Here is a 17752-nt window from a genome sequence, read left to right on the forward strand (position 1 = left end):
GATAGAGATATCTGAGTGGGTGTGTGTACACACTTATAATTGTGTTTTGTTTATTTTTTTTTAACAGCTTCTGGAAACAAGAGAGCCATGGCATCTGAGGTAAGTTTCTTATTGATACATTGGTTCTAAAACCAGAAGGATACCTGGTTCTGACATCTTTTTTTTTTTTTAATATATATTTTTTTATTGATTTTTTTTACAGAGAGGAAGGGAGAGAGATAGAAAGTTAGAAACATCGATGAGAGAGAAACATCGACTCAGCTGCTTCCTGCACATCTCCTACTGGGGATGTGCCCGCAACCAAGGTACATGCCCTTGACTGGACTCGAACCTGGGACCTTTCAGTCCGCAGGCCGACGCTCTATCCACTGAGCCAAACCGGTTTCGGCAAGACAGAGTTCTTATATCTGTTTGGTGAGCTAGAAATTATGCAACTCTACTTTTGTTGCAGTTTATTTATTTTAATTTTTTATAAATTGTAAAGAGAGAGGAAGGGGGAGAGAGAGAAACATCAATTTGTTGTTCTACTTATTTATGCATTCATTGGTTGATTCTTTTATATATATATATACTTTTTTATATACACACACACACACAGGTATACTTGATTTCAGAGAGGAAGGGAGAGGGAGAGATAGAAATATCAATGATGAGAGGGAATCATTGATCGGCTGCCTCCTATATGCCCTCTCCTGGGGATCAAGCCTGCAACCTGGGCATGTGCTCTGTCCGGTAACCTCCTGGTGCATGGGTCGATGCAGTACCTCTGAGCCACATCAGCTGGGCAATTTAATACATTTTTAATGTACCAAAGAATAAATAATGTACCTAAGTGACCTGTAATCTTGCAAACAACTCCTATGAGGGAAGTACTGTAATTCATGTCTTACAGATGAGGAAAGTGAGGATTAGAGGTTCTGTAACTTGCCCAAAGTCACATAGTTAATAAGTGGGATTGATAAGTGTAGGATTCAGACCCAGACTATCCAACACTAAAACCTACTCTCTTTTTTTTGCTGTTAACTGCCTCTGGTTGCACAGCTTCAGTGAATTTGAATATCTTCGTTTAACCATACAGAAGCTAAATTTCCTACTTTTGTTTTTTCTGTGCAGAATGTTTTCCATTTGCTTAACTTGCTTCTCAGCCCTCTTCTTGCCTCTCTCCTGGGTTGTATGACGAGGCTTCAGAATGTGGCTCCTTTTGTCCTGGCAACCTGTGGGTCGCGATCCCTTTGGGGGTCGAACGACCCTTTCACAGGGGTCGCCTAAGACTATCGGAAAACACATATATAATTACATATTGTTTTTGTGATTAATCACTATGCTTTAATTATGTTCAATTTGTAACAATGAAATTGGGGGTCACCACAACATGAGGAACTCTATTAAAGGGTTGTGGCATTAGGAAGGTTGAGAACCACTGTTCTAAGAACTGTGAGGTTATATATAGATGGTTTTCTAGCACTAAGAGCCTTAGCAAGAAGTAGAACTTGAATATCAAGTCCTAAGATCGTGACATCCTATTTTCACTAGCCTTCTTGCCTTCTGGCTTGTTAACTTAATTAGCATTGACATCATGAAGAATACCTTCCTGTCTGTTGTGCTGGCATTTTGGCTGTGGGGAATAGCCTTCTAGGCTCTGCTCTACTGGTTTTACCTCTTCCTTATTTCAGGGGCTGATATATGGGTAGAAAACAAAGGCATATTATGTTCTCAGGAATCTCTTCAAGGCACTGAGGCCCATACACTATCTCAGAGGAGTCATCTTACTGCCTCAGCCTTTTCATTCCTGGCCTCGCAGTACTTGCATTTGCCAGTGGCAAGATAATTTCTCATGGTAAATTCAGTTTGAGCAGTTGGTATTCAGATTAGAGAGGTAGTAATTTCTGAAAGGAAGCTGGTGAAAAAAAGAGGGGAACTGTGGAACTTACTTGTAACCTGTCTTGCTTTTTTGAACTTCTCCTGTTTCCACTTTTCTTTAATTATACTCATTTTTACTTTCTGTGTTGTCATTCTGAGGACCAAAGGTGAAATATGCATCCCTCGGGTTTTCTTCTGTGTTCTTTCAGCCAGTTAATTCACTGGGAAGCAGCACTGTAGCTGTGTGTTTGCATAGGGTGGGTCTTCTGAAGATTTTATAAATGTTCATAACCTAAAAAGGGTATGTTGAATGTTTTGGTTTGTCGTCATGGTAGCTGTTTGGTGTATTACGTGGGAATTATATATTAATCTTGACTCTTTTTCTAGGTGCCTTATGCCCCTGGCATGTCCATCAAGAAAATAGGCCACAGAGGTGTTGATTCCTCAGGAGAGACGACATATAAAAAGGTGTGTCTGGGTGGAACCCTTTCATCTTCAGGAAGGGGTAGTCCTGTCCCCTTGATATTCTCCTTATTCTCTCCCATTTCTTGATATCCTAAGCCTTTGCACAATAGCTATTATACAACTTGGACTTTAGCGTTTACTTCACAAAGGGTGAAGTGAGATATCGTTTATCTGTATGTGTATGACTAAATGAGAATGTTGTTCATGGACAAATCTGATGGTGGTTGCTATTTCGCTGAGCTGAAGAAACTGGACTTCCCTGTTAGGTATAAACAATTTTCAAGCCCTGAATGTCATTCTTCCCTTGCTTCAGGGAACCATGTTTCTCTTTTTTAAAAAAATATTTTTACTGATTTCAGAGAGGAAGGGAGAGGGAGGGAGAGATAAAAGTATCACTGATGAGAGAGAATCATTGATTGGCTGCCTTCTATACACCCTACACTGAGGATGGAGCCCACAACTGGGGCATGTGCCCTGACAATGACCTCCTGGTTCATAGGTGGAAGCTCAACCACTGAGCCACGCCAGCTGGGCGGAATCATGTCTCTTTAAGTCTTTTGATCTTTCCTCTGGTGCTGGATGTACATAAAATCAAGGCCATATCTCCCCCAGCCTGGTGATACAGACTGACATTGGGTCAGTGTTTTCTTTTGTTTCTTCTTAACAGTGTGCTTTTTAAAGATTTTCTTCACCTTAATTTTTATTTTTTTAATCCTCACCCGAGGATGTTTTTATTGATTTTAGAGCGAGAAGAAGAGAGAGGGAGAAAGCGAGGGGGAGAGAGAAACATCAGTGTGAGAGAGAAACATTGATCAGTTGCCTCCTGTAGGCATCGAACCCACAACCTTTCTGTGTATGGAACCAAGCTCCAACCTACTGAGCCACACTGGTCAGGGCATGTGTTTTTTTAAAGAATGTAGTTTCAGTTGGTGAAGAGGGCCTAGAACACCTGCTTTTTGAGCTTTCTAATGGATTGGAAAGATAGTAGTACTAGCTAAGAATAGAAAATTGAACTGATGAAGGGAAAACTGGAGAAAAGCATCTTGGGGTGATCTCAGGTCTTCGGTTCTGGACTAATTTGGAGATGCCTAGCCCTCCCCAAGGGACAGTATTCAACCTCCCATTTAGCAGCTGTGCCTTGTCTGATATAGGGCATGCAGATTTCTTGGAGTTCTGTTTCTGGCTCACATACAATATTCTTGTGTCTGTTCTCTGCCTTTATTGCATTTGTCCCAAGTAATAGAGGTAGACTGACTCATTTTCAATCAGGGACCTGACTCCCTAGGAATGGGTACTGAGGCCCATGTTAACTTAACAGACATTTATTGAGCTCTTTTTATATGCTGAACATTGAGACAAAAGAGTGAGTTTCTAGTCTAATTAGAGAGGCAGACACTTAAAAATGCCAGTTATAATTTTAATGCCCAGTGAGGACTAAGTAGAAATACAAAAGTAATATCTGGTGAGAGTTAGGGATGAGGAAAATGATGTAGAACAAAACTGTCTAATAGTACTTCCTATAGTGATTGAAATGTACTGTTTGTTACCCATTATGGTAGCCACTAGTCATACTTGAATGTGGCTAGTAAGACTGAAGAAGCAAATTTTTAATTAACTTAAAATTAAATAGCCATGTGTGGCTAGAGGCTACTGTACTGGACAGCACATATGTAGGTGATGTGATATTTTTCCATGGGATTGGAATCCTAGATTGTAAGAGTGGGGCTCTTGCATTTGTGTTTTAACCATAGTGTGATAATTTCTGAGAAGTTTTTAGATTTAAAATTGAGTTTTTCCAGGCTTTTTCAGTTAGGAATTTTTTGTTGCTGTTTTTTGCCACTCTATTGTCCTCAGAACACCAATCAAGCCCTGCCTTAGAGGACTGAGGCTTCTATAGCTGGGTAGATAACCAGAATATTAGTTAATTTTAACTGCATCCTATATCAGATGAATAAAATGTTTGGAGGGCCCCAGATACTCTGGGGGAAGGAACTTTTGGAGTGAGACCTAAGATTGTTCTCTCAATACAATGTATCTTCCAAATATAAATATGGAGAGGAGGGAACATCTTGCCTAGCTTAGGCTGGCTAGGACAGTCCCACCTTTGCTACTCTGTATCTTTAGGCCCTTCCATTCTTTGCCAAGCTAAACTGCAATGTAAAACATGGGGATGGGGAAACTGGGCTAGGATGAACTACTTAGAAGGGCGTTTGCTTTAAGTGCTCCTTCTGGCTCTCCCTCCTGAGTTTTTACTGCTATGATCAGATTTAATCCTAGAAATTTTGCCCTTATTTCCTTTCTGTTTTCAGACAACCTCATCAGCCTTGAAAGGTGCCATTCAGTTAGGCATTACTCACACTGTAGGGAGTCTGAGTACCAAACCAGAGCGGGATGTCCTCATGCAAGACTTTTACGTGGTGGAGAGTATCTTCTTCCCCAGGTAAAGAGGTTAATGTTCAGGACAATGTCCTGGAAAGTGTGCCTTTTCATATTAACCTCAGGCCACTTTTAGGGGTTTGGGTCTAATTTAGGCATGTGTCCAATTCTTAACCTGATTTTAATCAGGGTGATATGGGACACTAGAATGTGGAGAATAGATGCTGTCCTTTGGATGTTTCCATGAGCCTCTGGCCTAAAGAATGAGCCCTAAAAAACAAAAAAAAACAATTCCATGCATGTGCTCATGTTTTCATCCCCATATTGTGCTTTTTTAAAAAAACACATTTTTTTTAAATTACTGATTTCAGAAAGGAAGGGAGAGGGAGAGAGAAAAATAGAAACATCAGTGATGAGAGAGGATCACTGATCAGCTGCCTCCTGCATGCCCCACACTGGGACCAAGCCTGCAACCCCAACATGCGTCCTTTACTGGAATCTAACCTGGGACCCTTCGGTCCGCAGGCCGATGCTCTATCCACTAAGCCAAACGGGCTAGCATCCCATGTTGTGCTTTTGTCCCACTAAGTAATGGACTCATCTAATCCCTCTGGTTCTATCAGAAGGGATGTATTGACTCTGCCTCTGGGTGACTCCCAGGGTGGACTCCCTGGATAACAGGGACTGGTAATTTATGGCTTCTTCTATTTAACCCTACAGTGAAGGGAGCAACCTGACCCCTGCTCATCACTACAATGACTTTCGGTTCAAAACCTACGCACCTGTTGCTTTCCGCTACTTTCGAGAATTATTTGGTATCCGGCCTGATGATTACTTGGTAAGCTTCCGCATCTCATGACCCTGTGACTCCTATATTGGAGCCCCCTCACTCCATAGTCTTACTCTAGTTTTCTTTTGGTACAGAATTTCATCTGCAGTTGATTTCTGGTTGGGCAGGTCCTGGTATTTCTGAACTTCTTGTTCTCTTCTCTCTGGGGCTCAGTATTCCCTCTGCAGTGAGCCGCTGATTGAACTCTGCAATTCTGGGGCTAGTGGTTCCCTCTTCTACGTGTCCAGTGATGACGAATTCATCATTAAAACAGTCCAGCATAAAGAGGCGGAGTTTCTACAGAAGCTGCTTCCAGGATACTACATGGTGAGGGGAAGAGGAGCATGGCTACCTGTGCTGCCCTCTTTACTCCTGGACAAGGCTGGGGAGGCTGTCTTCTGTGGGGCAAAACAATGTCAGCACTTTTAAACATATATTATTATTGATTTCAGAGAGGAAGGGAGAGATATAGAAACATCACAGATGAGATAATCATTAATCGGCTGCCTCCTGCACGCCCCACACTGGGGATCAAGCTCCTAACCCGGGCATGTGCCCTGACCCGGAATTAAACTGTGACCTTCTGGTTCACAGGTTGACGCTCCACCACTGAGCCATGCCAGCCAGGCTGTCCTATTTTAAGTGTTATTTGGCTTGGACTGTCCTATCCAAAGGCAAGATTTAATGATGGCCCTGGCCAGGTAGCTCAGTTGCTTAGAGTGTCGTACTAATATGTCAAGGTTGAAGGTTCTATCCCCAAATCAGGGCACATACAAGAATCAACCAATGAATGCATAAATAACTGGGACAAACTGTAACAACAAATATTTCTCTCTCTCTCAAAATAAATAAATAAAATAATGTTTTAAAAAAATTTTTTAAAGGATGCAATGATGATTTTGCTTTCTATTCTTAGCTCAGCTCCTACATTAGAGAATGGGGTTGTTTACGTCCCTTGACAGTACTCTATCTGATCTTACTCGACTGACTGCTCTTGGGGATTCTGGAGAAATTAGGAGACTCTCCTTTGCCTCTCATCATACACAAGAATATACTATACCAAGGGCTAAGAGTTAAGACTTTTTCAATGCTGTCTTCTCTTAAACCTCTCTTAAAGGAATATACTCATCAAACATTCAGTATCCTAACTGATTACTATATTGGAGAGTCTGTGGCTCAGCTTGGTGGTGATCCCATCATTAAATGCATTGGGAAATTTCAAACAAATATGGTATATGGTGTTTGGTTATGGGCAGACAGATTGTACTTGAATCCCAAGTAATAGATGAATGAAGGTGGATGGCAGCTTTTGCCCTTGAATTTCACTGAAAGTCAGCTAAGTTACTCTCCTACTTTTTGTTTTCGCGCCCTTAGAACCTCAACCAGAACCCTCGGACTTTGCTGCCTAAATTCTATGGACTGTACTGTGTGCAGGCAGGTGGTAAGAATATTCGAATTGTGGTAATGAATAACCTCTTACCACGGTCAGTTAAGATGCATATCAAATATGACCTCAAGGGCTCAACCTACAAACGACGGGCTTCCCAAAAAGAGCGAGAAAAGCCTCTCCCCACCCTTAAAGACCTGGACTTCTTACAAGACATCCCTGATGGTCTCTTTTTGGATGCTGATATGTACAATGCTCTCTGTAAGACCCTGCAGCGTGACTGTTTGGTGAGTATGTCAGATTCCCTTCTCTCACAGACACCAAAAATCTCAATCACTAAAACAGCGTGGTTGTCCTTGGGCTTCAAATCTATGGGAGATTTGAGTGTTCCTTCACTTCATATTTCCCAGGCTTCATTTAAAATAATTTTTACACTAGATCATTGTTAAGCCTTTACATTTTTACTTCCTCTCTGTGTCTCCTCCCCCATCTGGCTTTATTTCCTTCTCTATCTACCCTGGGCTTCATAATCATACAGTCTTATTTTCATACCAGCACCATCATTCCTCAGATCTTGGTCCTGCCTGCCAAATCTAAATTTATATCTTGGAAGCTGGCTATTCTCACACAGCTGTGTGTACTGGCATCTCTGTAGATGTATGATATCCATCTCCACCTGGGCCTTCAGTTTCCCTCATCAATCCATTTTCTGTTTCTCTCAGAGAGTTCAGATAATTGGCACTCTCTTCAAATCACCTTTTAAAAATATATATTTTTATTGATTTCAGAGAGGAAGTGAGAGGGAGAGAGAGATAGAAACATCAATGATGAAAGAGAATCATAGATTGGCTGCCTCCTGCACGTCCCCTACTGGGGATCTAGCCTGAAACCAGGAATCAAACCATGAGAGCCTGGTTCATAGGTCAGTGCTCAACCACTGAGCCACATCAGCCAGACTAACCCACTATTTTTGTCATTTAAAACAAATTAAATTTATTGGGGTAACAGTTAATAATAGAATATAAATTTCAGATGTATAACTTTATAATACGACATCTATGCAGTCTATTATGTGCTTACTACCTGAAGCTAGTCTCCTCCTGTCACCGTGTATCTGACCCCTTTCCCTTCTTTGCTCTCCCTCTCAACCCCTTTCCTGCTGGTAACCACCTTGCTGTATCTATGAGTTTGTTTTTGTTTCTTTGTATGTTTGTCAAACCACTTTTTAACTTCCATCCCCCAGCCTTGTTTCTCAAGAAACCACCTCAACTTCCTATTCCATTCCATCCCTTTGTCCTGCCCCATCACTAATTTATAAACCACCCTTAATCTCCTTTCTTAACCAACTTGGTGGCTTATTCCAGGTCAACCCCTTTTGTCCTCTAGATCCATTTCCTCCTATTTCTTTAAGATCATGCTTCATAACTTGCTTCCTTTTCCACCTTTGGCTTCAGCCTCTACTGAATATTTTCTTTCTACACACAAACAAGCTTACTTCTATCTTAAAATTAGGAGGATTTTTTTCAATGTCTGCATTTAATGATGCTTATATTTCTTCTTTTTCTTTCTCTTTTCCTATTTCTGCCTCAACTCACTGTGTCCTGGCTTTTGTTCTCATCACTTCAGTTGAACCACTCTCCCCATTGACTACAGAAATGCCAAATAGAAAGGACTTCTAGGTTTTGTTGAATTTTCTGAAGCATTTGACAGTTAACTATTTCCACTTTTTTAACATATCTTCTTTTGGTGACATCTTTCCCTATTGATTTTTCTACATCTCTGGTATTTTTTTCTCTAACTGGCTTTGCTTATTCTGCATCTATTTCAGGATAATGCCTATTTTAGTTTGACTCCTTTGGTTGTAAGGACTAGGAACATAGTGAAACAAATGTTTTTTTCAAACTATACATAAGAGTCAATCCTGTTCTCTTCATCTCTTACTCCATTCACCTACCTAAGTGGTTGAGGTACAGCACCAAAGTGAGCTCTTGGACTGGTGGGAATAAACCCTTTTTCACCCTGTTCTGGGTAGAGGACGAGTGGTGAGAACTATAGGATATGATCCAAGCTCCTTAATGCAACATATCAGACCTGTCATTGTCTTACCCCTGCCAGCCTCTCTAATCTGCCTCACCTCGCCTTTGTATTTTATGTTTTAGAAATACCAAATTATACCTCCCTGTACATAACATGCTGTTTCATGCCTCCAGACCTTGAAATATTCTTTCCTTTATGTACTTAGACTTATTTTCTCTGTAATTTATCTTTCATAACTCTATGTATGTATTACTTCCTGACCTGTAGACTGCTCCTCAATTATGTAAGCACTTCCATTGTACACATTAGACTGTATTTATTTTCACTTTTGTTTCTCTTCCTAGATTATAACATTCTAGAGGACAGAAACTCTCTTAAGTATCTTTGTATTCCCCATTAGTAAGCACAGTGCCTATAGATGGTAGGTATTCAGTAAATATTGAACTGAATTGAAGCTGATTGTAGTAGGTCTTGCAACAGATCTGCTCTTTCACAAAGTATACTTTTACCAGACCCTCCTTGTGGATTCTTTACAGCACAGATATGTATTTCTTATTCCCTTGAGAATGTAATGATGTTTTTGTGAAGAGAAAAAAGGAAAGGACAAAGGGTATCTTGTGAGCTAGGCAGTTGCCTATTTTGTGTTTACTCAAATGAAAGAAAGCTGAGGGGATACAAATGAAGAGCAGCCAAGAGGAGGCTGATAGCTTTTCTCCAAGGACTAGGAGAAGAAAAGGATAATTCTGTGGTTAGCCCTAGAGGTTCACTATCAAGAATAATTGGACCAGAAAAGCTGTGAGGTCCTGAAAAAACTTCTCATGCCACCCAAGGCTCAGATCATGTTATTTCCTCCCATTAGGTGCTGCAGAGTTTCAAGATAATGGACTATAGCCTCCTGATGTCAATCCATAACATAGATCACGCACAACGAGAACCCTCAGCCCATGAAACACTATACTCAATTGATACACGCAAACCAGCTCCCCAAAAGGCTCTCTATTCCACAGCCATGGAATCTATCCAGGGCGAGGCTCGGCGAGGCGGCACCATGGAGACTGAAGACCAGTGAGTGGGCTCAGGGTCATCAGGAAAGGAGAGCATAGGCTAATAGCATTTCTTCTGCAGGAAGGGACGCAGCTTCTGCGAAGGAGTAGCCTTGATTCAGCAGTTAAGCCAACAATGTTAATGCTTACAGACTATAGAATGAGCTTTCTGTTTTTAATTTTTTTAAATATATTTTTATTGATTTCAGAGAGGAAGGGAGAGGGAGAGATAGAAACATCAATGGTGAGAGAGAATCACTGGTTGGCTGCCTCCTGCATACCCCCAACTGTGGATCCAGCCCACAACCCGGGCATATGCCCTTGACTGAGAATCTAACCTGGACCCTTCAGTCGGTAGGCCGTCGCTCTATACACTGAGCCAAACCAGCTAGGGCTATTTTTTTTTTTTAATTTATTGATTTTAGCCCTGGCCCGTGGCTCAGTTGGTTGGGTGTTGTCCTATGCACCAAGAGGTTGCTGGTTCCATTCCTGGTCAGGGCACATGCCCAGGTTGCAATCTTCATCCCCTGTAGGGGGTATGCGGGAGGCAGCTGATCAGTGTTTCTCTCTCTCTCTCTCTTTCTCTCTCTCCCTCCCTCCCTCTCCCTTCTTCTCTAAAATCAATAAAAACATATATTTCTTAAAATTTATCAATTTTAAAGAAAGAAAAGGAGAGAAAGACATCAATTTGTTGTTCCACTTATTCATGTATTCACTGTTGGATTCTTACATGTGCCCTACCAGGGATCGAACCTTGGCGTATTGGGATTATGCTTTAACCAACTGAGCTACCTAGCCAGGGCCTAGAATAAGCTTTCTTAAGAGCCTATAAGGAAAGGATGGTATCTTAAATTTGGGATTTGTAATACACTTGGGAAGGAAAGCTATTCAAAATTAAAAGACTTGTTTTTAAAAGATCATTCAGAGTCTTAGACGTCTGCAAATGATATTAGAATTTCATAAAAAGCAATTTATTACAGACTTATTTCCATCTATCTTATCATAATGTATCTATCAAGGATGTGTAGTTACTGAAGGGACCAGAGATGTTTTTTAGTTGGTTTCGGTTTTAAGGTATCCTTTAATATGACTCAAGAAGAGTGTCTTAGTGGGCATAGATTTAACTATGAAAGTACTGATGGAAGGAGTTTAGAGTTAATTGGGTAAATATTCCCCAAATTGCTAAGTAGGTGATTTCAGATTCTCTTTGGTGGAATTGGGGTGGGAGAGGCAGGCTAGCGAGATTTGGAGAGGATGAGGTTATAATACATACTCCAGAGTGGTCGGGTCAGAGGAAGTCTCTTACTCTTTCTCAGTTTATGGAAGATGGGACCATTTTGTTTAGTTACCTGCTAGCCAAAAGATTGTCTTTCTCTTTACCTTTTGTCTTCCTCAGTATGGGTGGCATCCCTGCCCGGAATAGTAAAGGGGAAAGGCTGCTGCTTTATATCGGGATCATTGACATTCTGCAGTCATACAGGTGAGAAACATAAGAATTCCAAATTAGGGGGCAAAGTGGATGCAGATAACCCCTCATTTCTCTTGAAGAAGATGGGTTTGTCACTGAACTCTTCCTGATACAAGAGCAGCGAGTTATAATCTGGCTGCTTGTATCATTGGGTGTCACGCAGTGATTTATCTTTTTGATCTTTGCCTGTCTTTTGACTTCTTTACCCACCACCTTCCCGAACATAACATGCCCCTCTGTGGAAAGCTGAGTCAGTTCTGGGCAGCACCAGGGTAACATATACCATTTGTCTGACTCTCTGAAAAACCTGTGAGGTGAGTCATACTTCACATTGGGTGACAGCAGGAAACATGTTCCCCTTTTCCATGACCCACAGAGGGTCACTGTGTTCTGTGAAAACTATTAATTGGTCCGTGGAACTAAGAGGCAGTGAAGTGATGGTGAGGGAAGCACTAGAAATATAGGGTGTCCAAAAATGTATATATACACATATTTTGAATAATTATAAAGGCAGTGTTTATTAAAGTACATTTCATTTTCAAAATTGAGCTATCAGCTGTTAAAGTGTACATACATTTTTTTGGGACACCCTGTACAAGACCCCAGTTTTGCTCCTGTAAGGTTTCAGGTACTAAAAAGGACTGGACAGTGCTTGGTTTGCAGACTCAGAATATTATCCAATTTTAACTCCTCTCTCAGAGGCTTGCCCATCTATTCTTCTAGCTGTTCTTTTACAATAAATATTCTTGTCCCTGACTTGCCAGAGACATATTAACTACCCTTTCTCTTAGGATAATTGACCTACCTAGAAACATCTTTGCTCTCCATACTGAATAAGTACTACTGTGTCTATACTTTGGAAAGCCAGTATATTAGTGGGAGTGCTTCCCCAGCCTCTGTCTTTTTAAGTTTTTCTATTACCATTGACTCTAACTCCCTAAAATAAAAAAGTATAAGGTCATGTACACATAATACACATTTTCTTTGGCAGGTTTGTTAAGAAGTTGGAGCACTCTTGGAAAGCACTGGTACATGATGGGGTGAGTAGCAATTAGCTAGAAGCTGTCCTTCTGCCTCCCTCACTTCTGATTCGCCCCCCTCAGTTTCTTATTATCTCATTTTGTTTGTGGGTTTTACCCTTCTACTAGGGTCTCAGCCTAGGGAAAGTGGCCCTTGGACTAGAGGTTCTTTTTCTGGACCTCCTCCATCTCTTAACTCTGCAGCCCTCTCTTCTGCTCTGCAGGACACCGTATCGGTGCATCGCCCAGGCTTCTACGCTGAACGATTCCAGCGCTTCATGTGCAACACAGTGTTCAAGAAGATCCCCTGTAAGTGGCTTCTACCAGATGAACCCCCAATGGCTCCCTTCAAGAGATGAGGGGCAGGACACCTGTCAGGGAACTGCCAAAGCCAGAGGCTTCTCCTGCTCTACCCACATTCCATGATAGCTGCTGCCTGTCTTTATGTCAGTCACTCTGTCTGTTCCAGTCGTTTCCAAGTTGCTCGCTGCTTTCCCCCTGGCTCTCCCTACATGTGTCATTGAGGTGAGGGGCATTTTTTGGGGAAATTGGCGGGATTTCAAAAAATATGTAGTGTGGGTGTAGGATCCATGTCACAGGCCGAGCTAGGCAGAGTCAGACTTTTATGGACAGAAGTAGGCAAGGATATTACCAGTGTTCTATTTTCTGTTTATAAATTTAACGCCAAGGAGTTCTCAGACTGGGTTCAAATGGTTGAAGCATTTCCTGATGTCGCTTAGCGGGTGTTCTTAGCTTCCCTCAACTTTTTTGATAGGAAAGTACCAATGTTCTTCTTTCCAAACCTTTCATGCTGCTGCCACTGATAAATTCCACCTCCTCCTTCCCATCTCCTCATCACAGGCATCCCTCAGTGAGTCAGGGGACCTAGTCTGCCACACAGTCTTAAGAAATATGGGAAAATCCTTTTACAGTCTTCTCAAAGGGATGTATAGACAAGTGTGTAAAGTGTCGTCATAGTGCCGTGTGCATAAGTACTTCAAGGATATAGAGTGAAAGGGTCATCTTTGTCAGCTTTAACTGAAGGATACTATTAAAGAATGGCGTTATGGAATAGAGCAGCTGTCGCCAACCTTCGGACCTCACGGACCACCGGTTGGCGACCACTGGAATAGAGAACATCTCATCAGGTGGAAGCTAAGCCATTGAGGTCGCTTGTAGGAGGGGGTGAGAGATGTATGTGTCTCCTTTTTCTAGGTTCCCCTCTTGTTTCCAAAGTGAAGTGAACTGAGATGCCCCTTCCTCTAAAAAGTAGTTCGTAGAGCCCGTCTTTGTTGATATTAACCCTTCTTCCTGCTTTGCAGAAAAACAACTTTGTGTTTGTGTTGGGGGTGCTAGCAGTTTGTACCTTGTCTTGGTGATGGTTTCTGAGGGGGTGCTAAGTAGGCTCTCTCTTTCCCTTTTGAAGTGAAGCCCTCTCCTTCCAAAAAGTTTCGGTCTGGCTCATCTTTCTCTCGGCGAGGAGGCCCCAGCGGCAACTCCTGCATTACTTACCAGCCACCGGTCTCTGGGGAACACAAGGCACAAGTGACAACAAAGGCGGAAGTGGAGCCAGGTCAGCGCCAGGGCTGGGGTTCCCATGTGATTGGGCACTCCTTCCCTTCCTTCTGAGTCCTTATTTGCTTAGGACCTTTGCTTCCTATTCCTGTCCAGGAAAAGCCAAGTTGCTACATAATTTTCCCTGTGTTTCCCCCACCCCATTTTTTCTTCTTTTTTATTTATTGATTTTCTTCCCCTTTCTTTTTTCCAGGCGTCCACTTCGGTCGTCCTGATGTTTTACCTCAGACTCCACCTTTGGAGAAAATCAGTGAGGTCTCGACTATTCCTGACCCCTGTTTTTCACCTGTAGTTGGAGAGACTTTGCAAATGTTGTCTACAAGGTTGGTTCCTTGGCCCCTTTCTCTGTAATCTTCTCTCTCTCTCTCTCTTTAGGTCCTTAGGAACTTCCGTAACTGTTTTTTCCAGAGATCACTGTCTTCTGTTCTTCACTAGACTTTTTCAGGTTCACCTTCCTTAGTGTTCATCTTTAGGGTTTAAAAGGTGTGCCAACATCTCTGTACCTTTGTGGGTGGGGAAAGCTTGTGTGCAGGCTTTTCTGATAATCAGTAAAAATACCCCAGCGAGCCCTGCATCTCCTGGTGAGATAAGTGAGTTCTCTGCGTAGGATGGAAGGTTGGAGAGATTCCTAGACAGTGAACAATCTTTCAGAATAATCTAGTGTAAAGATTGTCTTTCAGTTTTGTTACCTGGTGTGTTAATTATCTGTTACAACATAATAAATTATCCCAAAACATAGTGGCTTAAAATTAAAAAATATATGTTACAGTTTCTGTGGGTCTGGAATTGAGGTGCAGCTTAGCTGTGTCCTCTGGGTAAAGGTCTTTCATGAGGTGGTCAAGCTGTTGGCTAGGGCTAGGGCCTCTTCTGAAGGCTCATTTCCAAGTTCATTTATATGGTTTTGGGCAGGATTCAGTTCTTTGTGGGTTGCTGGACTGAGCCTCAGTTCCTTGCTGGCTGTTGGCTAGGGCCTCCCTCAGTTCTTTGTCACATGGGCATCTCCATAGGACAACTCAGATATCTGGCTTCCCTCAGAGTGCATGCGCGTAAGCAGAAGCCACATTCTTTCTGTCATCTAATCTCAGAATTGACATCCTACTACCTGTACTCCATGCTGTTCACTAAATCTAACCCATGCTCGAGGAAAGGATAACACAAGGGTGTGAATACCAGGAAGGCAGGACTCACTGGGAGCCATCTTAATTGTCGCTATTATAGTCCGCCCTCTGATCTCTAGTGACTCACATCCCTCCATGTGCAAAATTCATTCCCCCTCCTGGTCTCCTAAAGTTTCATCCCATTATAGCATCAGCTCACAGTCCAGTATTTTGTTATCCAAATTCGCTCCATGTTTGAGTGAGCTTCCCAGGTATTGCTCCTTCAGTGCTGATCCTCCCAATCTGTGGGCCTGTGAAATAAAGAGACAAGCTATCTTCTCACCACCCGCCCACTGTACAGTGGTGAGACAGACGTTAGATAACCCCTATACACATTCCTGTACAAAAAGATTGCAAATTTGAGGCACAGGGGAATCGATCCATAGCTACCTAAAATACAGCAAATATTGGAGTTTCTTTATCAGGTCTCAGCATGGGAATAATTCTCCATGACTCTCAGCTCTGTCTTTTGGACTCTCGGTTTTGCCTTCTGAGTCTTCCTAAACACTAGACTGTGTTTGCAGCTGAGTAATTTTCTCAGCCTCCTTCTTGCCAGTAGAATTTGGGGGATCCAGTGGTCCTTTTTCATTTTGCATTGCTTTTGTTCTTTTCAGTCTAAGCTGGTGATGTTTCTACTGATAATTCTCTCAAAGATTTGGTGGACTTCCTGTGAATGTCATTTGGGTTTACTCCATTGGACAAAAACCTCAACTACAAGTACCTTCTTTTATATATATATATGCATATATATATTAATGGATTTCAGAGAGGAAGGGGGAGAGAGAGAGAGAGAGAGAGAGAGAGAGATAGAAACATCAGTGATGAAGAGAAAAAAATCATTGATCAGTCTCCATCCTGGGGATCTAGCCTGCAACCTGGGTATGTGCCCTGACTGGGAATTGAACCATGACCTCCTGGTTCATAGGTTGACACTCAACCACTGAGCCACACCAGCCAGATAAGCCCTTTGCTTCGTAGAGATCCTGTTGTTGAGAGGATCTGTAAGGCGCATACTCTTATTTATGACTGAATAGTGCTCTGAAATATCAACTTTGATTTTTCTGTGGTCTTAAAAAAACATTTTACAGCCCTGGTTGGTGTGGCTCAGTTGGTTGGAGCATCCTGTGCACTGCAGGGGTCACAGGTTCGATTTCCGCCAGCGCACATACCTGGTTGGGGCCTGTATTGGAGGCAACCAATCAATTTTTTTTTTTTATTATTGCTAAAAGTACAATCAATATTTTTAACATCAGTGTTTCTCTCTCTCTCTCTCTCTCCCCGTCTCTCTCTCTCTCTCTGAAGTCAATAAAAACATATCATTGGGTGAGGATTAAAAATAAATAAATTAAAAAATTATTTTATAGTCCATACCCATGGCTTCAACTTTAGACCACTTTTTCCTGATATTGGATTTTAGCTTTACTCTGAAGCCATTTCTTTACTTTTTTTGTTTTTAATCCTCACTGGAGGATATTTTTTCCATTGATTTTTAGAGACAGTAGAAGGGAGAAAGGGAAAAGGGGAGAGAGAGACAGACATCGGTCAATTGTTTGCCTCCTCCATGCTCCCCAGGCAACCAGGGGCTGGGGATTGAACCTGTAACCCCTCTGTGCACAGGCTGACACTCTACCACTGATCACACTGTGCAGGGCTGTAGACGCTTCTGAATTTTAGCAGTGTTTACTATCTAGAGAGGCTCAGACTTTTCAAAACTATTGTCAAGTCCTGGCTTCGTTTTGTTTAATAATCCTTCCCTTAAGTTATTATTCTTCTCTCATATTTTACCATAAGCATTAAGAAGAAATCAGGCCCTGGCCAGTATTTTCCAGTGGTTAGAGCGTCAGCCCGCACATGGAAGGGTCTCAGGTTTGATTCCCGGTCGAAAGCATGTACCTGGGTTGCAGGTTTGATCCCTTGCCCCAGTTGGGGCTCAAGGCTCGTGTCTCCAATCCATGTCTCCCTTCTTCCCTCCCTCCCTCCCTTCCACTCTTCCACTGTCTCTAAAAAGCAATGGAAAAATTCCTCGAGTGAGGATTAACAAAAAAAAAAAAAGGAGGAGGAGAAATCAGATAGCACTATGCTTTAGAAATCTCCATAACAGGATCATCCAGTATTAGGCATATATTCTACTTTACGTATAACTGCAGATGACATTGTTGCTAAACTTTGTTCCACTATATTATAAGGTTCCCCTTTCATTTTCTAATACGAGTTTTTTTCCTCACTTTCAGCTCTCATTGGCAACCCACTTGAAGTCCAAAATTCTATAGTATATTTAGGGCACTTTTAAACTTTCACTAAAACTCTCCTTGAAGCTCACTTCCTTCTTCCAAAGCCACTTCCACATTTTAGATTTTTCTTACAGCAGCACTTCATTTCTTGTTATATTATTATCTATTGTTTATGACAAATTACCCCAAAACTTAGCAGCTAAAAACAACAAACATTTATTGTCTCATTTTTTTTTTAAATATATTTTATTGATTTTTTACAGAGAGGAAGGGAGAGAGATAGAGAGTCAGAAACATCGATGAGA

General features: G+C 41.8%; 1 protein-coding gene across 8 annotated transcripts in view; it reads left to right on the forward strand.

Moving 5' to 3' along the window:
- The window catches only part of PIP5K1A (phosphatidylinositol-4-phosphate 5-kinase, type I, alpha), a 38344-nt gene that overhangs the window by 17489 nt on the left and 3103 nt on the right, over positions 1–17752 (forward strand). For 5 of the 8 annotated variants that reach the window (XM_005880588.2, XM_014528629.1, XM_014528630.1 and 2 more), the window contains 12 exons: positions 68–99; positions 2248–2328; positions 4635–4765; positions 5422–5539; positions 5705–5857; positions 6905–7204; positions 9814–10019; positions 11394–11477; positions 12457–12505; positions 12709–12793; positions 13911–14057; positions 14253–14382. In XM_005880588.2, coding sequence (XP_005880650.1) covers positions 68–99; positions 2248–2328; positions 4635–4765; positions 5422–5539; positions 5705–5857; positions 6905–7204; positions 9814–10019; positions 11394–11477; positions 12457–12505; positions 12709–12793; positions 13911–14057; positions 14253–14382 — 1516 coding nt within the window. The remainder of the gene's footprint in view (positions 1–67; positions 100–2247; positions 2329–4634; positions 4766–5421; positions 5540–5704; positions 5858–6904; positions 7205–9813; positions 10020–11393; positions 11478–12456; positions 12506–12708; positions 12794–13910; positions 14058–14252; positions 14383–17752) is intronic. The other 3 variants (XM_014528632.1, XM_014528633.1, XM_014528634.1) reach the window with 2 other exon arrangements.

The sequence above is a fragment of the Myotis brandtii genome, unplaced genomic scaffold (assembly GCF_000412655.1).
Source record: "Myotis brandtii unplaced genomic scaffold, ASM41265v1 scaffold643, whole genome shotgun sequence".
NCBI lineage: Eukaryota > Metazoa > Chordata > Mammalia > Chiroptera > Vespertilionidae > Myotis > Myotis brandtii.